The 26,698-nt window shown below is 42.2% G+C and overlaps 1 protein-coding gene across 1 annotated transcript in view; it reads left to right on the forward strand.

Moving 5' to 3' along the window:
* The window catches only part of CCT8 (chaperonin containing TCP1 subunit 8), a 196,929-nt gene that overhangs the window by 143,847 nt on the left and 26,384 nt on the right, over nucleotides 1-26,698 (forward strand). The window contains exon 8 of the mRNA XM_080276213.1: nucleotides 20,560-20,697. Coding sequence (XP_080132339.1) covers nucleotides 20,560-20,697 — 138 coding nt within the window. The remainder of the gene's footprint in view (nucleotides 1-20,559; nucleotides 20,698-26,698) is intronic.

Genomic DNA, 26,698 nt, shown 5'->3' on the forward strand with positions numbered 1-26,698 from the left:
CTGAGTGACAAGCCAAATGGTTTTCTGTACACCAGGAAACTATTTACTATGCTGGGTTGTAACCATATAACCAAATTTTGGCACCTGGTGGTTTAGTGGGTAATTATTGTGCTCCAATCGGATTGAGCCGGTGAAGGTTTATATCCAAGGGATGGTTGGGGTTTATTGCTTATGTAATGCCACTCGGATGAGTTAGGTTGGTCACTCTCCTCTTAAATGTCAGGAGCAACTGCCTAGCCCCAGGCTCCTACGCTTCTCGTGGGGCAACATAGGATTGGATGATGGATGGATGGTTTTGTTATTTTATATGAGCAGTAACATCCTAGAGGTTGAGAAAATTTGGTTGATTAGTTTTTTCAGAAAAAAAATTATATATGCATAATATGTATTAAAAAAAAAAAGAGAGATGCAAGAAACAGAAAACCAGGGGAAGTGTGTTCATCTGATCTCTGTGATATTTAGTAGTTTTACTAATAAAACCCTCATTAATAAATTGCACTAAAAGTTTTTTAATATTCTTCACCATTGCTGAAAAAAAAAATTCCCAAAATGCCTATGTATTTATCCCAAAGTTTACCCTTTTTTTGCCATGTTCAAAAAATCATTACAGTCATATTTGTCAGTCTCTGAAAAAAATATATGCACAAAATGTTCCCCTTTCATTCCTCTTTTTGTAGGTATTTTGCTTTTTGTCTTACCTTCAAAACTAATGGAGTTACATCACTCCAAAGGACAATAAGTTTAGTTCCGAGATGTCACTCGTTTTCTGTTGACTTGCAGTGAATGTGATGTTGTAGTAGTTCCCTAGATGGTTGTCCCATCTTCAAAAAGTGTGCAAAAACGATGAGAAATAGTCAAGATTAGCACAGACTGAGAACAGGTTGAGACCAAGGCAGGCAAGTCTCACCTCTCCCAGTGTCATATCATCTCTGGCGTTTCCCTGCCTTACTGCCACTCTCCACACACTCACACTTCCATTGCCAGACGTATGACATAATTTGTGCAGAAAAAAATGGGAAAAAATTGGGAAAAAGTGGTCATGTTATATATTGCATAGAAAATGGAGATTTGTGCAGGGAAGTGACCTCAAAATTGGAATTACAAAATTTTTTTTTTTTGAAGGGGAAAGAATTGTCGTATGGCTGTCAAATTTTTACAGAGAACGAGTGATACTTGGAGCTATTTTATGGGGTAGCTTTTGGAAAATGCCTTTCTCAGTCAAAAATTGGTCCCTGCTGGCGTCCACTTCCCTTAAGGCGCTCCAGTCGGATTGAGCCTGTGTAGGTTTATATCCAAGGGGTGGTTGGGGTTTATTGCTCACATAATGCCACTCAGGGATGAGTGTGGCTGGTCACTCTCATCTTAAATGTCAGGACCAACTTGCCAAACCCCGGGCTCCTTCGCATCTCATGGGACAGCATAGGATTGGATGATGGATGGATGGATGGATCTGAAGCCAAGTAAACAGTGCACAGAAGCTATAAGAAAGCAAACAAACTAGTTGGATATATAGGTACAGGCATACCGCAGTTTAATGATGCAGTTAGTTGAGTAAATATCCATCGCTAAGCAGGGTATCGTATCTTGTGTTAGATTTAACGTGTATAGCGATGCTCTTCTGAGCCATGGGTTTCCCCCCCCCCCCAACCAAGTCCTAAACCCACCTAAATGAGTCCAAAAATAAGTTCCTAGCTAATCTAAACCCCCAAATACTTTAAAACAAGGTAAACTAAGCCTAAAAGCAGTTTGTAGCTCGCCTAAACCCAAAAATAAAATCTGAAAATCGCCAAAAATAAGTCTGGAAAAAATCAAACTTAGTAAACTGTTAGTGGTAGGTGGGGGCACCCACCATCCACGCACTCGATGTAGTGCCGCTCTTGGGTGTCTGCCCTTTTCTCTCTTCCATCTTTCCTTCCTTCCTCTTCTGGCTTTATTTCCTTCATTCTTTCATCTTCCTTTTGCCTACAGGTGACATTATACTGCTTCTTCTGTCTTTCTTTCCCTCATTCTTTCCTCCTCCTTCTGCCTGTGGATGACTCTACACTGAGTAACAAGGCAAATGGTTTCGTTTACACCGGGAAATCATCTACTATGCTGGGTGGTAACCATGTAATTAAATTATGGCATCGGGTGGTTTAGTGGGTAAATAAGGTGCTCCAGTCGGATTGAGCCTATACAGGTTTATATCCAAGGGGTGGTTTGGGTTTATTGCCCACATAATGCCTCTCAGGGATGAGTGAGGCTGGTCACTCTCATTTTAAATGTCAGGACCAGCATGCCTAACCCTGGGCTCCTTCGCATCTCATTGTGCAGCATAGGATTGGATGATGGATGGTAAACTGTACCCCTAAATGACAATGTTCACCCCTCTTATGACTAAAATACATTAATCTGAGTTTAATTACAAGTCTAATAACAGTCTTCTTAATATAATAGGAAAAGTGTATGGTAGGATACTTATTGACAGAGTTAGAGAAACAACAGAGAAATTAGTTGGAGAAGAACAGGGAGGCTTTAGGAAGGGAAGAGGTTGTGTAGATCAGATATTCATTCTTAGATCTTTAGTGGAAAAGTTTCTAGAGAAGGGAAAGAAGTTGTATGCGGCTTTCATGGATTTGGAGAAAGCATATGACAGGGTGGATAGACAAGGATTGTGGAAAGTGTTAAGAATATATGGAGTAGATGGGAAGTTGTTGAATGCTGTGAAGAGTATGTACGATGGTGCGAAGGCTGCAGTGTGTGTGGATGGTGAACTAAGTGAATTTTTCTCTTTGAAGATTGGGTTGAAACAGGGATGTGTCATGTCTCCATGGTTGTTCAATCTGTACATGGACGGGGTAATAAAAGAGGTACAAGGTAGGGTAGTGCATGTTGGAGTGGCCCTGGTGAGAGAGGATAGTCTTTGGAAACTCCCTGTACTGTTGTGTGCAGATGATACTGTGTTGCTGAGTGAAGACGAAGGGGAGCTGCAAGGCTTGGGAGAGTGTGTAAGAAACGGAATCTAAAGGTGAATGTAGGGAAGAGTAAAGTGATGGTCTTTGAGAGAGGTGAAGTCAGTGAATGTACAGCGAGGTTGGATGGTGAGGAATTGGAAAATGTAAGTACGTTTAAGTACTTAGGTGGTGTGATGAGTAAGGATGGAGGTTTGGAGGGTGAAGTGCTTGAAAGGGTACAGCAGGGAAGAAAGGTTGCTGGTTCTTTGAAAGCAGTGATAAGAAACAGGGAAGTGAGCATGGAAGTGAAAAAGTTACTACATGACAGTATTGTGATACCAACTCTAACATACGGAAGTGAAGCTTGGATGTTGCTGGAAGGACACAAGTCAAGAGTGAGAGCAGTGGAAATGAGTTATTTAAGAGGAGCCTGTGGAGTCACATGGAGAGACAGGCTGACGAATGAGGATATAAAGGAGCGTTGTGGTGTTGATGTGGATGTGATAGGAAGCGTTATGAGGAACACACTGAGGTGGTTTGGCCATGTGGAGAGGATGGAGGGTGAAAGACTGACGAAGAGAGTGTATGTGAGTGAGGTGGATGGGGGAAGAGGGAGGGGGAGGCCGAGGATGAGATGGAGGGATGGGGTGGAGAGGTATATGAGAGAGGGGGGTGTGAGTTGGCAGCAGGGCAGTGAGATGGCGGGGGACAGGGCGACTTGGAGGCGATTTGTTTGTGGCCACCCCAAACGGGATTGAGGCGTCTGGCAATAGATAGATAGATAGACTAATAACAGTTTATAAATCAGCCTAAACACAAAATTTAAGTGTATGATATCATGAGAATCATAAAAAAAAAAAAAAAAAATATTATACTGGAGTTTGGCCATCATTCAGCGGGGTAGGATGTTATTTCTACCTCCATCCGGGGTATCGCATCTAAGGGCATCGTATCTTGGGGTTACCTGTAGATCATTTGAGTACAAATCTGAAAATATAATACTTACCCTGTACAGTTCCTTAGTGTGTCCACATCTAGAGTGCTGTGTGCAGTTATGGTCACCGTATTACAGGAAAGATACAGCGAAATTAGAGTGAGTGTAGCGACAAGTAACAAAAATGATACCCAGACTAAAGAACAAATAATTCGAGGAGTTATTAAATGAGCTAAAGTTATTTAACCTATGAATGTGCAGACTCTGAAGGGATCTGATTAAAGTATTCAAGAATATTAATGGAATTGTTAATATAGATGTTGACAAGTACAGGCATACCCCAGTTTAATGATCTAATTGGTTAGGTAAAACCCCATTGTTAGGCGGGGTATCATATATCGGGGTTCTTTTAACATGTATTTCAATGTGGACCATTTACCAGCCTCGGGCTTCCCCCCAAACCCAGTTGACCCCAAAAACAGGTTTAAAGGCAATCTAAATTGCCTAACAGCTGTCAAGGAAACTAACTTAAGCCCAACACCTGTAAATAACTCACTAAAACCAACAAATCAGATCTGAATACCATCAAATATAAGTCTGGAAAGAAATAAAGCTTAATAAACTGTACCCCAAAATGACAATGTTCACTCCATCTATGGCTAAAACACATTAATCGAAGTCAAAAAAAAGTTTATAAATCGACCTAAACACACAATTTTAGTCTACAATATCATCAGAATCGCTAAGAAAAATAAAAACCCTTTGTTAAACTGGGGTTTGGCCATCCTTAGGTGGGGTATGGTGCAATTTCTGCCCCCATTGTTAAGCTGGGGTATTGCATCTAGGGGTATCGTATATCGAGGTATTACTGGACTTTGCAGTTGATCGTTCGAACTATACTGGAGGTAATGGCTATTAGATTATTGGAAAGCATTTCCAATCTAATGAAGACAAGCATTTTTTCTTTAACAGGTTGTTAGCATTTGGAATAAATTGCTCAGGGATGTCATTGCTTGCAGTACATTGATGACATTCAAAAATCGCCCGGATAAGTATCTCGCTTCAGATCTCCAGCTAAACACCTTCATGACTGAATAATTATGTAAGCTGTTTTTCTCTGTTTCAAATCGTGACGAAACTATAGCAGGGAAATACTATGTAATTAATGATAGCTGTAGCTTATTGACACTTGTTGTGTATAGATATAGTAGGACAGAATATACAGTAAAACCTCTACAACTCAGCATAATACATGTGCAAGCCTGGCCGAGTTAGCCTGTTGGCCGAGTTGTAGGGATGAACTTCAAGTTCCCTCCCCCAGCACACAAACACAAAAAAGGAAAAAATGGAAAAAATTAAAAAGTTTTTACAATAAACAGTAAAAGCTGCATTACCATGATTCCATGCAGTTGTAGGATGTATTCCAGGCATGGAGGAGGACTTTTGGTAGTTTTTGGAGGTGTTAGGGGGACTCAAGATCACTTTTGGGCACATCTTTACTTTACTGTACTTGACACTGTACACTATGTAAAGCACAATTAACACTATAAAGGCCATACTGTAATGTATTTATCACTTGTGCTATACTGGGGAACTAAACACTAAACACTTAAACATTACTGTACAACTCGGCATCTTACCGAGTTGGCAGGATTTTTGCCGACTCTCTTCCTCTCAAGTGCACATTTTTGGGAATTTTTGAATTTTGATTTTTTAAATGAATATTTTGGAGCTTTCCCGAGTTGGAGAAGTTTCCGACTTGAAGGATGATGAATTGTAGAGGTTTTGCTGTAGTTTACCACTTTTCAGGCTTTCCTATAAAAATTCCATGTCAGCTTTTCCATGCTGCGTGGTAGTGCTTCTTGCTTTTTTCCTGTCATCTTCGGCTGGAGGGTTTGGTGGATGGGAGTGGAGCCTTCTTGTTGTACTGTCCTTACCTTCAGCTGGTAGAATTAAATATCATAGTAATAGCCTTCTCGGTAACAAGTAGCCTCGAAAGGACCGTTAGGTCTGTTGCTCTTTGCTTTTCTTTGGATTCAGTTGTACAATACTTCTTCCAGCTCTATAATTGCCATAAATTCAGTACCATTGTTGTTCTCAGATGCTTTCTTCACTTTGTGTATCACTGCATTTGTCTGATTCACACATCAGCCTCCACATCAAAAACAACTCTGTGACTCACCAGACATTTTGATATTCTTTTACCTTTTCCGTAATTTTCTTCCACATACCTTTCCTAAAGCACTCAGCAAATTTTTGCCTTGAGAGTTTTTTTGTTCATTTAATTTTTAGTTTTTATACAAAGTCATTACCCCAGTTCTTCCAGTCCAGTAGTAAAGTTCCACTCAGTCAAGATTTCTAGCATATTTCAGAAGTTATTTCATCCCGCTCTCTTCAGTGCATTTAATTGTTTCTGCACATACTACAAATGTGTCAGCTCGACATGTATGTATGTCAAGTCCAAGTTTGATAATGAGTAAGTGGCTGTGATAATAGTGTATGCAGTGTGTGATGACAGGAGTGAGAGAGAGAGAATGACAGGTTTTGAGATGAGCTGGATGAAGCAGTGGGAGAAATGCCCAGGAGCTATAAAGTGATCGTAATGGGCAATATGAATGGAAGAGTAGGCTCTGGTTCTGAGAATGTCGTGGATTAAATGAAGGGCAGCAGGAAATAAGTCTGTTGGAATGACTAGTTGCTTAACTTTGCAATGAGGTATGTTGTTACCTTTCAGTACTGAGTGTTTATAGAGCAATTCATTGTTAAGGAAGAAATCAGATATAGGGACTGGCGACTTTGGCAAGGAAGAATCATCGCCTGACTCTAGAAAATATACGACTTGTGACCATATGGGGTCCACACGCTGGAACCCATGTAGTGTGTCATAATTGAACGCCAAGTTTACATTGCAACCAGTTGAGACTGTGGCTGCATGCCGTGAGAGGTCATCGGCTACGACATTGGACTTCCCAGGAACGTATTAAAATGCTGGATTATAGTCATTCACAGTGACTGCCCAATGTGCAAGTCGACCGGTAAGATTACATCCCCAAAACAGGTCACATAAGGGAAGATGGTCTGTTTGGATGTGAACAGGGTAACTATAGATGATGTCGTGGAAATGTTTTAGAGATCAGACCACAGCTAGAGCTTCCCAGTGAGTTACACTGTAATTCTTTTCTGCGGAGTTTAACACACGGCTGGCATAGGCAATGACACGTTTCTTCTCTTTGGAGTCATTTTGCATGAGAACGGCACCTAGGCCTACTCCGGAAGCATCAGTACAGAGAAGAAGCAATCAGGGAATGCCAAAACTGGGGATTGTGCTAGGGCATTTTTCAGTGTTGTAATAGCGGTTGCTTGTTCATCAGCCCACACAAAAGACGCATCCTTCTTTAGCAGTTTTGTTAACGGCGCAGCTATCTGGGCGCACCCTTTAATAAATCTGTGGTAATAGCCACTAAGACCGAGGAAACTGCGTACAGCATCGGCGTTGTTTGGAGTTGAAAAGTTTGTTACGGCTTTGACCTTGTCATCTGATGTATGAATTCCGTGAGCGTCGACAACATGTCTTAGGAATTGGAGTTTCTTTGGTAAAAAGTCACACTTTGATAGTTTGGTCTTAAGTCCAGCTTGTTTGAGTCTAGTGAACACTTCAGCCAGTTTTTCTAAGTGTTCCTCTACCGAGTGACTAGCGATTATGACATCGTCTAGATAAGCAAAAACTGAGTGACCAATCATGCCGGCAAAAACAGTATGAATTAGCCGCATGAATGCTGATGGTGCATTTCTCAAACCAAAAGGAAGTCTATGGAATTGGTAATGCCTGGATGGGATGCTGAAGGCAGTGATGGGATGAGATGATTCCTCCATTTCTACCTGCCAGTAGCCACTCAAAAGATCTAGTGAGGAGAAAACACAGTTGTTTTTGCCTAAAGATTCCAGCAAATTAGTGAGTACAGGAATTGGAAATCTGTCCGGGACAAGCAGCGCATTCACGCGTCTCTAATCTATCACTGGTTGTAACTCACCACCTTTCTTTGGAACCAGAAATAGTGGGCTGTTCCACAGACTATCAGAGTGTTCAATGACCTCGTTATCCAACATGTCCTGAATAAGATGATCAGTTTGTTGACGTTGGCTGTATGGTAAACAGTAGGCAGGTATATACTGTATGCTGGTTGAGCTCCTGGCTGTAACGTAATTTGATACTTTACTAATTCTGTCCTACCCGTATTCTCACTGGGTAGGGCTATGACTTTACGAGAAACTCGCAAGAGATTAAGTGACTTTTGTATTCTGGGTAATCACACTGTTTCACATGAGATTCAAGATTAGATGGTATGTCGGTGGACTGAGTAACTGTGTGCACATCTGCAACAGAGAGTGGGAAATCTTGGCACACACGTACGGCCGCTGGGTATACCAAGAAGTCACCAATCTGTGTTCCCATTCGTAACTTAAGTGGGGCATTACTGGAGTTGGCTAAGTACGAGTAGCATAAACCATCCTCCAGCACTGTACACAACACTGACTCCTAAGCTAAACCATTCACGCAACACGTCTCAGGTAAGGTTAGTACATCCACTCCTACTTTCGCACTCACAACACGAACAGAGACTCTGGTAAATTTATGCGGCAACAAAATTGTGCATTGATTTGTTACTGCACGCCTTGTCTCTGCGTGTTGTAAAACATCATTCACACTCTGTGAGGTAGGTAAATGAGATGTGTCTGAGTCGGCAAATGTGCCACTGTTAGAGGGGTTGATACGATCCACAGTTGAATGCTCAGAGGGTGTAGTACTAGATGGTAGTGAATTTGGCTGTTCAGGTAACGGTGTGTGTACCTGTTTACTCTCGAGTAATGTTGGAATCTCGTGAGAGTGAAGACTGTTAATCTCCCTTGACGCAAGTCGTAGGTGAATTCAAAGTCTCGGAGTAGTTTTCTGATAATATATTAAGCACCGCTTTTATCTTCTCACAGCAGCCGTGAACACCACCTTTATCCATTCCCAGACCGTTGCTAACTGCTCGACTCTCACTGGCTAGGCAGTGGTGTGGCCTCATACTCATGGTTCAGCAAAATTTGAATCAAGCCAGACATTAGTAAATGATCAATGGTGCCCTACTTGGATCCTACTTACAATACTTACATACTATACTTACACACTACATATTATTACAAATGATTACAAACAGTTTTCCCCTGCATTAAAAAGTGTCTCTCCTGACACAGTGGTGGAGGCATAAGTCATAATGTGGCAAGAATGCAACTGGACAGAGTATACAGTCAGCTGGGGACTACATGGCAGTATAATAATAAAAGGGATATTATAATATAACTCAAGAAGTTGGATGCACTATGGGAGAAATATATTTACAGTACATGGCCATGTTGGAAAGGTAGGGAAGGTTATAAGTACTAATAAATGCAAAAGTAGAATGTAAATAATGCACTATCATGGTACAGTCCATGAATTAACTAGGCACAAAGTTTATGACAAGCATAGTGTTAGCATACATATATAGGTTTGATCAAATTTACAAATGGATGTCTTAATATATATACAGTAATCCCTCTACTTTCCGGACACCCATTTTCCGGACATCCCCACTTACCGGACATAATCGTCCTGGGATCCAATATTCCCAAAATGGTCCGAAAACCGCCAAAAATTTGGGGGGGGGGGAGATTATTTCCCGTCCATAATTTGAACTTGGCGCGCGCGGCACGGGACAGCTTTGTTGTGGTGCGTCATTCCTCTGACGTCCTCTAGAGTGCCCCTGCATCCTCCCCACTTTCCACCTGTCTCTTGTCGTGAGTGAACGCTCGTTGTCATGGCTGCCCTCATGCTCGCTTTTGTGATGGTGCCTTACCTGCTGCAGGCACTCCTGCTGCTCTCGTGCCTCTCCTTCGTGTGTGTGATGATGGCCCTGCCGCCTGAGAAGAGGAAGAGAGTGGTATTGACTTTGGAGAAAAAGCGGGAGGTATTGGAGAAAGTAGGTGCGGGATGGTCTTCTTCACGAATCTTCCGTGAATTCAACCTGGCCCGATCTACTTTGTTTGATATTAAGAGATCCCGAGACAAACTCATGCAGTACACGGCTGACTTCTCGTTGAGAAGCAAATGCAACGTGGAGAGGAAGATGATGTTTACTCCCAAGTTTGCTGGAGTCGACCACTCCACGTTGATTTGGTATCGACAGCAACGTGCTGTTGGTGTGATGGTACGTGGTACAGAGCTGAAGGCTGCTGCTGAGAAGTTCGCAAGGCTTCGTGACGCTCTAAACTTCAAGGCATCCGAGGGTTGGCTCTTCACGTTTAAGTTATGGCATGGCCTTACTAACCGTAAGTCTCATGGCAAAGCTTTGGACGCTAACGAGGATGGAGTAGAGGAGTTTCGGCACAAGGTGAAGGGCTTGATCGACAGGGAGGGCCTCACTCTTGGTCAAGTCTACAACGCTGACGAAACTGGTTTATTCTATCGCTCTTTGCCTACGAACACTCTAGCCGAGGAGACGGAGAAGCGTGTACCTGGCTCAAGCTCTCCAAGCAACGGGTATCTGCTTTGTGTTGTGCCAATGTTAACGGCATGCACCGGCTTAAGCCCGTTATTGTTGGCCGTGCAAAGCAGCCTCGGTGTTTTTGTGGGGTGATGGATGTCCTTCCTGTCGTCTGGTACCGTTCTTTGAAGGCATGGTTCACAGCCCAGATCTTCAAAGACTGGTTCCACAGCCATTTCGTCAAGGAGGTCATACATTACCAGATGGAGAAACTGGGAATCCCACACAACCAGGTAAAGGCCCTCCTTCTCCTCGACAATGCACCTGCCCACCCGTGCGACAAGGACTTGGTGGCTGAGAATGGCCGCATTAAGTGCATGTTTCTGCCACCTAATACCACTGCTCTCATCCAGCCAATGGACCAAGGAGTGATCATGGCAACGAAGCGCCTATACCGACGGAAGTTCCTAGACGAGGTGATAGTTGTTCTCAAGGACAAGGACGAGCGCAGGGAGGGACGGGACACGCGAGGCCAGCGGACTTTGGAAAATCTTCGCCTCTACAACATCAAATCTGCCATTTACAACTGGGCCAGTGCCTAGAAAGAAATCCCTGTCAAGACTCTAGAAAATGGTTGGTCTCGTCTGCCTCTCGGAACGGATGTGGAGTACGATTTCCTAGGTTTTGACGTGGATGACTTCCATGCACGTCTACGTGCGCACGGCGATGATGTTGATGTTGAAGTGCGTGAGTGGTTGGATGACGACGAGGGCGATCCTGGGTATCAGACCCTGTCTGATATCGAGATCGCATCTTCAGTTGCTGGTGTCAGTACCCAGCTTGAAGATTCCGACGAGGACGGCGACGATGATGCGTACTCCTCTCAGCATGACACAACTCCAGCCATCCCCAAGCTGAGCGCACTCCGGGAACACCTAGAGTTCATTCTGGACTACCTGGAACACCTGGAATGTGACAGGGAGATGGGGGCCCTTGGGACTTGTGGAGGAAGTGCGTGCTTTCAGGCAGCGCATCATAAATCGTCAGAATTGTCGTTCCTTGCGTCAATCAACGATTGACAGCTTTTTCAGACCCGTGACCCCCGCTGTGCCCAGCCCTGGCTCCACTCCGTTGCCTCCCCAAGACAGGCCCTCATGCTCTGAGCCACAGCCCAGCACATCAGCCACGGTGGAGTCACCGCTCGACGTGAGTTTGCGTCTATCTTCAGAGTCGTCTGCAGTGGGTGCGCCATCACCACGACCCAGCGACGCACCCCTAGGTCACCTGCCAGTGATACTCTCAGACTCTGACAGTGATTAAACGGCAAGAACTTCTCCACTAGACCACACGGGAATTTAGTGTTGTGCAGTGAAAGAAAAACAGTGCATACAGTATTGTAAAGAAAGTAGAAATTTGCGTGAAAAGACAAAATTTTAGGACTAAATTTGACGTAAATAAACTTGTCATTTGTTTTGAAATTGGTTTTATGAGTGGAAAGCCTTAAAGTGCAGAGTGCAACACTTATTAAGTTACAATGGAGCATAAGTAAGACAAGAGTGTGCACTGTGAAGAGAATGGACTTCTGAGTGCGAATGACTAAGTTAAGTGCAAGACTTCATGAACAGTTTACTGCAAGTGCTTCAGGAAATCCTTCTTACTGTCAGAGTCTGAGAGGAGGCGGTTATTCATCGAGATAGCCATGGACTTGCTGTAAGTAGGCAGAATGTTTCATACTGTACTGTACTGTATTTTCCATACTATACTTACCTCAAACACCTCATTTCACTCTTTTAAGTCCCTTATTGGTGTGAATATGTAGTGTCTTAGGTGCTATGCATGTGCAGTAGGGAGGTGTTTTTCTGAGTTAGACTAGGTTAGGGTCCATAACTACCAGTCCAAGAGCCAGGGACTTGTAAGTACCCAGAATGTTTAATATTGTATAAACTCACCTCTAAAACCTCATTTTATGCTTCTTTTTCATTTATTTCAGTCTTTTATGTCCCTTATTGGTGTGATTTGGGTCTTAAATAGGTGCTATGCATGTCCAGAGGGAGTTGTATAGGTGTTTTTCTGAGTTAGGGTCCATAAATACAAGTCGAGGAGGCTGGTGCCCACTATCCGGACAGGACCACTTTCCGGACATGCCTGTGGCTCTATTATGTCGGATAGTGGAGGGATTACTATATATATATATATATATATATTTATATATATATTTATATATATATATATATATATATATATATATATATGGTAAGAACTAGTAATCACAACAATACCTCTATGAGAAATATAGCAACGGAATGCACCACTTTATACACTCCAGTTTATCTTACATAGAAAGCACTGTTTGAGGATGCTCAGATATTCACTTCCCGTATCTCATTTGTATTTCACTAGTTTTCATGTCCTTCACTCACTGTGGTGTAATTATAGGGGTATTATTACATTTTCTTTAACCCCTACACCGCGGGCATGTTTACCGATGTTTTGCATGTGCCGCGGGGTTATTCGGGCTCCGACAGACTCTCAAAAAATATTTGCCAAAAATCAGTTATTAGTCCTAGAATATTAAAATTACTTATGCTTATGGCACATACCTTCAGCTTTCTCCTGGAATGTTTGTTGAGCCTTCGTCAGTTACCGTAGGACTTGTGGAGACCTCTGAAGTTGGGTAACGAAGTCTCCACTTTACACTTCCCGACAGCCCGTAATATGATTACCACAGCCAGATATTAACACTATAAACACTACTCTATGATTTTCAAGTAGTTTGGGATCCATACTCCAAAAAAAAACCCACTGTGAAAGCAATGAAAATTATGAGCGCGTCTGACCGTCGCACTTGCGCTAGTTCGCTCTTGGTACGCTTTCATTTATTATTCATAAAACCCCTCACACTTTATATTTCTATTACTATATAACACTTATATATATCTACAGTCTTTATCCATAAGTTTCCTTCAGTAGTATTAGTGTAGTTTATTGTCACTGTAGGGATTCAATTTCTTTCAGTAAAATACGTAGCATTCACTTTCTCGTCCTGTATACTAGCATTGAGAGTGAATGTCACTTTCATCTTCACTCTCATAACTCATAGTATTCAGACATGCTAGAGTGAAACTTTCACTTTCATTACTCCTAGGGTATATACTCGTATTCTTATAATACTACTCATTTACATTTCTATTTACGTTCTCTATTTTATTTACGTTATTTACATTTCTATTTTATTTACACTGTGTTATGAACTGTCACTTGAAGTAACTGATAAAACTATTTTCCATTGTTCACATATATTTACATTCATTACTTTCACTTGCTGTTTACACATTATTTACAATTCCACTTGCACTGTTTTACTCAATAGAAAGATCATAGTCACTCTTTTATCAATTGTCAGCCCTTTACCTCTTTCCACATGAGGTTTAGTAGGGGGTAAAGGTCACAGGGCCCTTTGCATGGGGGTGAAAAAGTCCCTGAAGTCAGCAAGAGGAAACAGACGTACCTCCACTTCGGAAGATGAGAGTAAACTGATAAGGGAGGGCCGGATGGAGGCCTACTTAGGGGATATTCAGTACTACCAATGTTAGCTCTTGAAACAGCTATGTATAGCACTGAAATGATTGGCAGGAAATCTAGACAATACATTATAAATTAGGTAGTTCCAGGTGAATGTAAATATCACTTAGGCTTCTCCCTTCCCTCCTTATATGTATAATTATTGTGAAAATAGATTATACGGCATATTTCAAGGGGAAAAAAACTGTGAAAATTAGCGAACGAGTGCACGTGAGGTGTTGTCAGGTGATAATTAGCCAATTCCAGGTGTATGGCACTCTCACTTACCTTATTTCTTTCTTGTATATATTATTTGGTATAAGAATAGGGCATAGGGCTTATTTCAATGGATGAAATCAGTGAAAAATTCCAGGGAAGATTTACTTAGCGTAGCACGGCCGGGCAGGCGAGAGGATAGGGTAATGGAGGGGGGGTAGGGAGGGGAGTCAAGAACGGGGAGAAATGGCTAAATTGTCAACAATGGATGGGAGTACAGATGAGATTAGGAGTGCTGACTAGTGTTGGACATTGGCAGTACTGATAGATGATACAAGCCCCCACTTGGAAGCCCGGGTGAATTCAAAATAACACAGAATCACAAAAGCGACGCCCCGCGGTATGATCCCTTGCTCCCAAGCGTCACGAAAGTGACGCCTCGCGGTATGATCCCTTGCTCCCAAGCGTCATGAAAGTGACGCCCCGTGGTTAAGGGGTTAAGTAGCTCAACTTTCAATTTTGCACAGGGATTCTTTTTTTTTTTTTTTTCCCAGTATGATCTTCACAGCTTCACCAATCATAGTGCATGTTACTTAGAACTACCAGTTTCCAGGTCTTTTGGTTATCGCACTAACCTTGTTGCTACACAGATCTCATGCAACCTTATGTCCATTAGCTTGACACAACAGTATAGGATACATACAGTTGCAAGAAAACCTAGAAGATAGAATACCACTGGAGGAAATACAAAGACTGGATGTACCCAGGAGCAGCTAATGGCTGAAGAGAACTAGTTCATAAGGAAATTAGACTGATTCAGAAAGTTCAACATATGTAGGTTGTCTGATGTGATGGAAAGATCGTCTTTTGGTAGATGAAAGGTAGTATTAATAGGTTTGAAGATGTCATATTTTTGGGAGCGAAGTGCAAAGTGATAATGTGTAGCATGGGCTATTACAGACTCAGACTTTACTGTACAGTATTCAGGGGCTTTATACAACCCAACTGCAGATAGTGAGCAGACAGGGGTTCCTGGACAAATAAGACTGACAGGAGTTGACACACTAAAGAAGAAATAGCGGATGTGATTTAAACGGGCATGGTGCACTTGGCGTTTGGGGGCCGGAACAAAGGTACATGCAGGTTGTACTGAGAAGTTACGGACTAAGGCAGATTCGCAAGGAGCAACGCTGCCAGGAAAAATTGTTAGGAGGTAAGCAGCACAAACTCAAGAGTTGGGTGTGAGAAAGGCACATCTGTCGAGGTCACTGGAAGAGGTGAAGGCAATATAGAGATGATCATGGGAAAGAAGGAAGTACTCTGAAGAGACAGAGGCTTGTACCAGGGAATTATTGTACCAGAAGGGAAAGGGAATGATGTGAAAGAGGTCGAATGTGATAGAAAAATGAATAGGGATATGAACAATTATATCTTTAGTAAGAAATGTGGCCTCTAGGATTGGGTAGTAGTGTTCTAAAGAGGAAAATGAAATCACAGGAGACAAGTCGAAGGTTGAGTGAGCCCATTCCAAGGTAGAGCGAAGGTCAGAGAGAGGTACTAAATCTAGGGTGACACGACAATCAACAGCATTGACCAAAATACAAATTAAGCTAGAAACTTGGGAGACAAGAGAGTCCAGAGAAACCTGCAAATTATCTACATGTAATTTTACATATATTAACTCTGATACAATATTTACCTTTGATACTTCATGCTTAAGAATTGATGTAAAATTATTTAAGGTGTCTGTAACATCATTTAAATGGTGTGTGATCTCTTGTAGCATAGAATGTTGAACACTTAACACCTTTTCCTGGGACTCTAGAGCATTTGCTAATTGAAATAAGTCTTCCTTCAACCAAGAAAGATCATGGGCAGTCGCTACACCAAATAATCCGCACAGAATTTCTCCACCAAGATCAAAGGGTCCACGTTTCACTCGTGAGCGGCCCACAGGTGTTTGATTAGGGAAGGAATCTTGGAGATGGTTGAACTGATAATGAATATAGTCCAACTTCCAGCAGATGGGTAGGTAGAGTGGGTACCAAAATGTGTCTGTGGGATGTTGATTTTTAACCCATTCACGGCATCAGTGTTTGTTTACATGTAGATCCAGTGTGCGGCAGTTTACAAATGCTTAGAAAAAAATATTAGAAAAAAAATGTTGTCGTCAAAAGATAGAGAAAAAATCCCGAGTTCAATGGTATATAACACAATATAGCAAACAAAAACATTATCTCTGATACAGGTCCGTGAAGTAATAAATATTCCCTGCGTGGTTTGCCAGGCGAACGATGTGTTATGGTTATACTACATTGTCAGTGTCAATCTTGCGATCAGATATCGTGTAAATCAGCACCTGAACCATCATTGTCATCATCTGACAACGTATCACTATCATTACTACACTCATCCAGAGATTTCATTCAATATTTGCTTGGGCTGCTGCTAGCGGCGGCATGGAGAAGAGTTCGTACCTTTACCTTCGGCATTTTGTAGGTAACTTAGCTGAGCTCTGCACGTCATAAAAAGGCATAATCTATGTGTGGCAATATTCTATAGGGTGCCATGAGTTGCCACTGATTTATTTTGTGCCATTTCTGACGGCGGATTTTTGAAAGGAGAAAATCATATATGATACAGCCGCAGTCAGAGCCATTTGGACTCGGATATCATATATGATACAGCTGCAGTCAGTGGGTTAATACCTGACAGGAGTCCCTGCAGGTCCTCTAGCTTACGTGCAAAGTCAGGTAGGGCGATGGCCACGGCGGCCAGCAGCTCAAGGTCATAGTGCAAGGAGACTACATCCTTCACCACTATTACCTCACCTCCTGCGCCAACCAAGGCCCCAGGCCCTACGACACCATCATCCTCACCCGATCCAGACCCGACCAGAGTCAGCACTGCCAGCACGTAGACCCACAGCATCTTTCCTATTCAGTGAGTTGATTTTATAGGTGATGTTAATGCAGATGGTGACGAGAGTGTGAGATGATAGGGTTATGCAAGAGACTTAGTGGCAGAAAGCAATTTGGCATGATAGTTATTAATAGTACGGAAAGGTTGAGTAGGAGTGTCAGAAGGACGACTTAGAGAAGAGGACGAAGGTAGAGTTAGAGACGAGGAAGAAGGTTGAGTCGGAGTTTGTTGTGGAGAAGGTGTGGTCTCTCCCAGTGGCTCCTCGAGGATTATGCGCTTTGATGCATGTTTGATATCAGTTGCATGCACCCATGTCGCCTCTGCCTTGTACAGATCTCGTAATTCGAATTTATTACCCTTACGAGATATGACACGGAAGGGACCCAAGAATTTACTCTTTAGATTTGAATTTCTGTCATGATCTAGGGCAAAAACTAAGTCACCTACTTGGATGGTAACATCTGTGGCAATGGCATGTTGTTACATACCATCTCCTCATTTGTAAGGGCCAGATTATCCTGAACGTATTTATGAATTTTCTGGAAGTTGGACAAGTAAACTCGCACGTAGTCATCGTAGTTGTAGATCGGATCAGGTTTGGATTGCAACATTGAATAACACAGTCTTTTGTCAAAGTCATAGATGACAAAGAATGGTGTTTCACCAATTGACTTACTGATGGATGAATTAATTCCCACCGTCACTAACTCAAGAGTTGCCATTGATCACCAGCTAGTTCAATATGGAAGTCGGGCTACTCATGGAGAGACCATAGAAATCGCACATCTTTAAAAATATCTCCCGTGATATTTAATGATATACCGTACGTAAGTTCTTCATGATATTATTCTTTAGTAGTTATAATAATTTCCTAGATATGCTTTAATGCAGTAAATGCAGGAAAACGTTACTATAGCTGCTGTGAAAGCACACTGGGTGTGACAGCATTCATCACATATTTACAAGTCTCTAGGTGCACTTTTTGTTTGAAACCCATATAATTTAGCTTTCTAAAAGAACAATGCTTCATCTCCAAAATGCTGAAGAATATCTACAAAGTTTTTCATATGAAAACTGTACAATGACTGAAGCCGAAATTGTGCAGAGACGAGACCGCCGGCCGAAATCTGACGATGCCGAGGGCGCCAAAATACCGTACAAAAACTCAAAACAACACACCAGTGGTGTACCCTGAACAGGGTATGCCTCTTGACTTCAGGAAATACTTCAGTCTAGGCACTGTCCATTTTTCTCTTTGTACAGTAGGTCCAGCAGGGCAGTATACACACGTGAGTTTGTTATTGTTTATAATCGTAACGTACGATCTTCAGCGGTGTCGTGCTAATATTTCTTAATGAAGAATCGTTACATGTTTCTCATAACACTTTATTTTGTTTTGACTGACACATACATGAAATGGATGTAAAATAAAGCTTATCGATATTTAAGGAGGGAAGGAATAATAACCGTCCCCAAACCGAGATGGAAGACTCAGCTCACCATTTCTTTATTTTCCTTGACTATAATACAGCCTCTCTTGTTGCAGTGACTAAAATAATGTTGTTATAATTTCTTCCTTCCTTTTAGTGACACAGAGGGCACATAAAATGAACGGAGTTTAGTAGACTGACTTTGATGTCGAAAATTAAATAATCTGGTGAAGAGTGGCAGTTTTTCCTTGGTTAGTGACATTGGGAATTGAAGCAGCTACCTGCAGAATCCACTCATCCCAAGTGGAAGTCTGATCTCCCACTATGTGACGCAGACTCTCCAATATCTTCCTATTCTGGCTGTCCATTAGGCCATTTGAGGCTGGATGATGGGCCACTATATTGCATTTCTTAATTCCTTATTGAAGACAAATTTCTTCCAGTACTGAATTATTGAACTTTGACCCGTTATCGGTTAAACTTACATCTGGTGTTGTGAAAGGGCAAATTACTGAATTAATAAAGGCATGTGCCACTGCGCTAGCAGATTTTTCACGCAGTGGAGCTAAGATAACAAATCTAGAGAAATGATCGACTACCACTAATAGATAGACGAAGCAGGTTCTGTACGAGGCAGCTTCAGAAGATCAAGAGAGACAGTTTGCCAAGGTTTTGATGGTACTAAGTACTGCAATATAGGAGCAGGTTGACAGGGTGTCCCCTTATGACAGGCATATGATAAACATGCATCGCAGTGCACTTCTATATCCATTCGCATAGTGGGCCAGTAATATGACAGACGTGCTTGCCATAAGCTTCTGTCTTTGCCAGGGTGTGATGCATGAGGGGAGTCACATGAAGGAGTGTTAATGCCATCTTTAATATAAGGATGTGAAACTATGGTGTGGCATGAAAATGAAATGTCAAGAGTGAGAGCAGTGAAGCTGGGACTGCTGAGGAATGTACGTGGAGCACAGAGAGTGGATGGGTTACGAAATAATGTGATTCGTGAAAGATGTAGAGTGAGGAAGTCTGTGGACACCAGAATCGAAGAGAGTGTACTGAGATGGTCATGTGGAGAGAATGGATAGCAATAGAGTGGTGAAAAAGGTATATCTGAGCGAATTTGAAGGAGGGAGGAGGCACGGTAGGCCAAGAAGAAGGTGGAGGGATATGGTGGATGAGTATGTGAGGAAGAGAGGTATGGAAGTAGGTGAGGCTAGGGGACTGTCAAGAGATCTTGCTGGCTGAATGAATGTTGTGAGAAGTGCATGATAGGGATTTGGCACCCTTTTTTTTAACATTCTCTCTCCAAAGATTGGACTAGCTACTGAAGTTTGGGAGGTCATCATGCCTCCTGAGCCATTATAATTGGCCACAGGTACTGTAGCAATGTCCTGACTCTCCAGCTAGTGTGTTGAGTTGGTGCCGAGAACTTTGAAGGTATGAATGGATGGGTAGCTCATTGCACTTGGCATTCAGTTGATAGTCTTGTTTTTATGCTTAGTGAGTTCTTCCTGGATCCTAACCACCCATTTTCACTTTTAGTAGGACGTAAGGGTGGAGTGGAGAGGTATATGAGAGAGGGGTGTGTGAGTTGGAAGCAAGGCAGTGAAATGGCGGGGGACAGGGCAACATGGAGGTGATTTGTTTGTGGCCACCCCGTAAGGGATTAAGGCATCTGGCAATAGGTAGATAGATAGATAGTAAGGGTATGTTGATTATGAAAAAACTGGTTACCATATCAGTAGACTTGCATTCTTTTCTTCCTTGAAATATAAAATTTAAGAGATTGGAAGACTTTACCTTTTGGTCTACAAACTGGTTTATAATGTTAGAAAAAATGTAATGCTTTCTGTTTGAATACCAGTGTTGAAGCTGTAATAAAGTACAGATGATTCTCTTGGGGCAGCATAGGATTGGATGATGGATGGATAGATAGTTCTTTGTAAACATAGCCCATATTTGCAATTGCCTTTTTAAGTATTTTTCATTAAACTAGAATTTTTTTTAATGATCATAAAACAGATGTTTTAAGTGATTGTCAAAATTTGCAGGATGGGAGGTGTGTTCCTGGTGCTGGGAGCACAGAAGTTGAGCTCAGTCGGCAGGTTGAGCAGTATGGATCACAGTGTCCTGGCCTTGAACAGTATGCCATCAAGAAGTTTTCTGAAGCACTGAAGATTTTCCCGAAGGTAAGTGATGGGAAATACTACAGTACAGGTATGCACCGCTTAACATCCTTCCACACAACGTCCATTCGCTTTAACATCTGGGGACCAGTAAAACTATACTGTACAGTAGGGCACTAGGTTCTGTGTGTAATAGGGACGAAAAACGCCGCCAAAGTTGATTCTACCAAAGGAGTCATTGAGCTTATGGGAAATGGAGCCTTTAGGAACTGGGCCCTTAACAAAACTCACCCCCCTAGTTATTTCCTACTTTAAATACATCCTAAAGTTACTTGAAATGTTGCTGTTAACACATTAAATCTTAAAGTAACATTAAATTTATGGTAAAACATAAAAACACCATAAAATACAGTAGCCAACCCCATGAAGCCGTGAACTCTGGAGTGATGCAGTTTTATGTTTCTTTGCAAGTTCGTCATAAAATAGGCGGGCTTGGTCTTGAATTTCGGGTCCTGACACATTAATGCCTTCCCAGATCCTCCTATTCAACCACTGTATCAAACAATGCTCAACTGCTAGAATAATTGAGCTGTACTTGGTCATTATTTTCATTTGTCAACCTCCAGCGCCTGGTTCAAAACACTTCTTCATAAGGGCTAGATTGGCTTTAAGTTCACTTAGCTGTTTTCTCGTACTACACACAGTCGGCTTAGGCACATTATACATTTTGCATATTGCAGAGTTATGAACACCTTTACTCTACTTCTGCCGTGATTTTATTTTTTAACTCGTCATCATACTTGCGTTTTTTCACCCCCTGACAGTAGTCACGCTTGGCCTCCAGATTCACACCTTCTTACACCATTTCTACTATCACTCGATCCACCTCTGGCATCACTTGAAGCACAAATGACATATTTCCGTCAATTACCAATGAAGGAAGCGAGAGTGTAACACCAAACTTGTGGACACACTTAACACATGCAGGAAACAGGCCAAAACTGATTGTTGGCACCGTGGTCACCATGGAAAGAATCCGAAAATTGCGGTGGCGGAGGGCGTGAAAGTGCATTTTTTAGTCACCAGTGTGCAGTCACAGGATTATTGTATTTGATGGCTGCTGTGAAAGTGCATTTTGCCAGTCTGGATGCTGTGAAACCTGGTGCCCTACTGTAATAGAATTTTAAAAAATAAGAAAAAAAAAAAAGTAAAACCCAAAGAACGGGACATAGTAGATGTATGTGGACGCAAAGCAGTGTTGCTACTTGACAGCCAACCAGCATCCCAAAACAAAACAATTATGCTGCCAGCCGTCCGATACGCAGTACATGTATAAACACTACAGATATACTGTAATACTGTTCATGTCTTCATATTTTTCTTTTTTTCCCTGCTTGCATAAATGCAGTAAAAATATACCAAAAAGCAGTACAGTAAAACCTCAATTTAATGGCATTCATTCTAATGGCAGCCCCAAACTAACAGCACAAATCTCCTGAGGAATATTTATTTTAAAAAATTTAAAAAATTTCCCCCAAATGGGTAAAAATGAGAAAGAAATTCAAATGTGGCGGGCGCCGCGTGTATCTCGATAGTCTCTTTGCAGTTTCCCGCCAACTGTGTATGTTTATGCTCACCCAGTCTTCCTCCCGCCTACCCTGACCTCAAAATGAAAAATCATACAGCACGTCATACGAGGTTTGCCGAGGATACAATGGTAAATCGGAACGGTAATGTGATAAAATTGCCGACGATACCATTGGCATTTGGAATTCATCTGGATGGATTCCTGCCGAGGATACAAAGGGCAAAACAGCATGACCAAAACCCAGTCGACTCAACAGAGAGTATATCGTACTACAGCACTGAACATTTAGCCTAACACTGAATACGTATTAATATTTTAGAATAAATATCAATCGTTTTGAAACCCTTATAAAGAGTTAATATTTCCTATACCTAGGAATCTGTGATGTCGATAAAATAATCACGTGTTTACAACTGAGGACTCCACTACACCTAGACTTACTGCTACCAGACGTACTGCTACCAGTCGCCACCTGAAAACATCACAACAACAACTCCCGGATAATGTGATGTGATGTATACTTCTCATCGGCATGTGTACCTGTTTGTAAACAAAGTTGCTTCTCCTTATTCTCTACCGAGTCAGCGACAGTGATCACTTTCCACAGTCGTGAGACGGGGCTCTGGCAACAGTGTGAGAAGCATGTCTTTTGCCGAGGATACGAGGAATGTGTGTGATAGCGTCCAAGTTTCGTTCCACTTAAATCTTCCTCAGCCATTCCTGATACGAGATACCGTATGATACCCCCTTAACTTACCTGGAGTACTGTACTTACCTGGATTACTGTACAGTACTACAGTACAACACCACACCTACCTGCTTTCTTTTGTTCTAAATATAAATTTTTTTATTGATTTTCTATGTCTGCACATGTTTATGTGCTTAAAAATGTTAAAATATGTTAGCGTGAGTTCCGGGGTTATCGATAGGTGTAAGCCCCAATCTAACGGAATTTCATTTTTTTTGGCATGCTCAGGGCCCCCTAGGGTGCCATTAAATCGAGGTTTTATGGTAAAAAGTTTTCTGACAAGCAGTAAAAAGTTTACCATATAACTGTGTCATCAACACCAGCTACAGGCAGCCGTGTCCAGTCGCATATTTTATAGGCTGTGTATTATTGTCTTAACCTGTTGCGTCCAACGTATATTTCCACCGACCCTTCTCCCAGTCGGGCATTTCAGAGAAAATCACCTTTTTTTAAACCTTAATATCTCAGCTAATACTTAACCAAAAATAAAAAACTAAGTGTTATCATACCAATCCTTCAACTTCAAGCTGATTGCCTCAGATTGTCCGTGAAGTGCATGTAGTCAGAGTGAGTGGAGAAAGGGGGCAACTTCATTTTTTTTTTTTTTTTTTTTTTTTTTTTTTTTTTTTCCATATGAGTGGCTGAGGTGTGGTGACACAACTAAGGCTTATACTAGCCCTCCACAATAATAACACTTCCAGAATACTGCAATCCACTACAAACACCATTTCCATGTAGGTTTTTCAAAAGTGTGGCGTGAGATAGTTTGTGAGTGTGGTTATTATAGCAGCGACCTTGAGGCTTGCTGTCTCAGCCCACCCACAGCCCCATGTGCCTTCTCGCCTCACCACCGCTCCACCATGCCTCCACCAGCACCTTACACAACACACACAGGCACACACACACACATGGAGATGTATGTTTGGCTTGATTATTGCTCGATTCTAGCACCGCTGTGTCGCTAGAAGTCTTGGTATTACTACCACTGCTGCAAATGCTACTACTACCACTACCACTACTGCTACTACTACTACTACATAAAACCCAAATAATAATATTGTGAACAAAATAGTTATCCACTTATTATTCGTGATCCACCATATTTTCCACTATAACAGAATATTTTTTTCCTGTGATTTGTACTTTTTCATCATAACAAATATGTACACACACAAAAACTTTTAGTAAAAAGTAAGACACTGATTTCATCATGGAATAAACTTTCTGCTTCCATTATCCACATAGATATATGGACCGCTGGTGCGAGGCTTGTCCCACTGCGCTTCCTCCTCCCTCCCTTCTCCACCTCCTCCCTTTCTCCACTCCCTACCTCCTCATCCATCTCTTCATCCATGCCAATATCACTCTCTCCAGGATCGTCAATACCCTCTGAACCATTCCCATCATCAGAAATAGCAGATGAATGCACAGGGGGAGATGATGGGCGCACAGGATTCACGTGATCCACTCTCCTCATTCGACATATATATCAACACTCATCGTGGCTGTCGCTTTCTTCAGAGGAAGAAGTCAATTTCATCACTCACAGTTGGTAATAATGTCACCTTGAGTTCTCTCCCAGTTGCACTATCACTAAGGCCTTTTCTTTTCCGGCCTTTGGACTTCATTTGTGTTGAAGTCGGCGGCTGCAGGCGCTCAGCCAAGGATCCGGACAAAGGGAAAACCTTTTGTGTAGGTGCATCCATTACGGAGGTACGCAGATGACTGGAACGTGACTCGGATGTGTGCAGGAGAGTTGCCAGTTGCTGCATGTGGTGGGAATAACCCATGGAATGTTTAGACAATGATGCCAAACACTAGATCATGTGTACGTGCCACCCAGACGTCTCTGGGTCATCACAAAAAATGACACCCACATGCCATATGTTAATTTGGGCCTTTTACACTGTACTGTACTGTACCGGTACTTTAAAAGTAACATAAAGCACAATATATACAATATACAGCATACAGTGCACAAGTAATGGTGGTCACTTAATGTCCAGATCACTTAACATCCTATTTTTCAGATAATATCGTGGACGCTAAATGGCACATGGCTGTACTGTGCAGGTGGGAAGTAAAATTCCCAAGTATTAAACAGTTTAATCATAGTGATGACAGTTTTCAGAGAGAATGTTAGCTGAGAATGGTTCATCAGCAGTCTTCCTTGCTATCTTTTTCATATTGTCATAATCTGCTCATACCCTTGACAGGAGCTGCCTAGTATGAGCCTGCCAGTCTGTTTCAGCTATCCTTTGTTCTATTGTCTATATGTAAATAGTTTTGTGATAACATGAGGTGAGGAAAAGGATGGTAATTTATCCGTCTATCCGTCTATCTATTGCCAGAAGGCGGTGGCTCAATCGGTAGAGTGGTGGCCTGCAGTCCTACCGGACCCAGGTTCAAATCCCGGCTGGGGCAGGGAACAGTTTAAGGATTTGAATTCCATATAAAAAGAAAAAAAAAGCAGGCTTTACAGGTACTGATCTACCAGAAGACCCGCCGACATGTCGTAAAAATACCCCTGCTAATACCAATGCACCAGTCCTGTATGAGACAGCCCTAGCATGTATTCAATATGGACGGTGGGTGTTGGCCCCGAAGTGGTGACATGCGGAGGTGTATGGAATGTAGGAGGACTACTGGGCCTTGAGAGCAGGCTGTGAAGCCTATGCCCTGAGTCGGATACATTTAAAAAAAAAAAAAAAAAGCCTCAGTCCTGTAAGGGATGGCCACAAAAAAATCACCTCCATGTTGCCTTGTCCAGTGCCACCTCACTGCCTTGCTCCAAGCTCACACACCCCCTCTCTCATATATCTCTCCGCTCCATCCCTTCATCTCATCCTCGGCCTCCCTCTCCCCCCCTCCACCTCAGTTTCCAAACACTGCCCTCTCTCATTAGGGTCACTCCGACATCCACTGCCATACCTTGTATCTCTTTTATAATCCCATCCAAATACAGATTGAACAACCATGGGGACATGAGACGACCCTGTTTCAATCCAACATTCAGATAGAAAAATTCACTCACTTCACTATCCACACGCAATGCAACTTGGCCCCCTCATACATACTGTTCGCGGCATTCAACAACTTCCCCTTCACTCCATATATCCTTAATACTTTCCACATTCCTTGTGTATGCACCATGTCATATGCTTTCTCCAAATCCATGAAGGCCGCATACAGCTTCTTTCCCTTTTCTAGAAACTTTTCCACTAAAGACCTAAGAATGAATATCTGATCTACACAACCTCTTCCCATCTTAAAACCTCCCTGTTCTTCTCCATCAAATTCCTCAGTTATTTCCCTAACTCGGTTGATAAATATCCTACCATATACTTGTCCTCGTACTAAGAAGACAAATGCCCCTATGATTACCACAAACTTCTTTTTCCAGCTTTCCTTTGTACAGGGGAATATTTATACCTGACTTCCAATCTTCTGGGACTCTACCTTCCTCCCAGGCCAATCTGCACATCTTTCATATCCATTCTACTACTATCTCTCCCCCATGCTTCAGTGTTTCACTACACACTTCCTCAATTCCTGGGGCTTTCCCCATTTCCACTTTCTTCATTGCTTCCACTACTTCTGTCCTACTGATTCCATCGTCTCATCTCACCTCCCTCTTCCTCCCAGCCATTCCACAACCACTTATACTCACATTACCTTCATTCTCAATGTTCAACAGTTCCTTGAAATGTTCTCTCCATCTGCTCACT

Source organism: Coenobita brevimanus, chromosome 64, assembly GCF_032717465.1.
Source record: "Coenobita brevimanus isolate Jiangsu-jjx chromosome 64, ASM3271746v2, whole genome shotgun sequence".
Taxonomy (NCBI): Eukaryota; Metazoa; Arthropoda; class Malacostraca; order Decapoda; family Coenobitidae; genus Coenobita; species Coenobita brevimanus.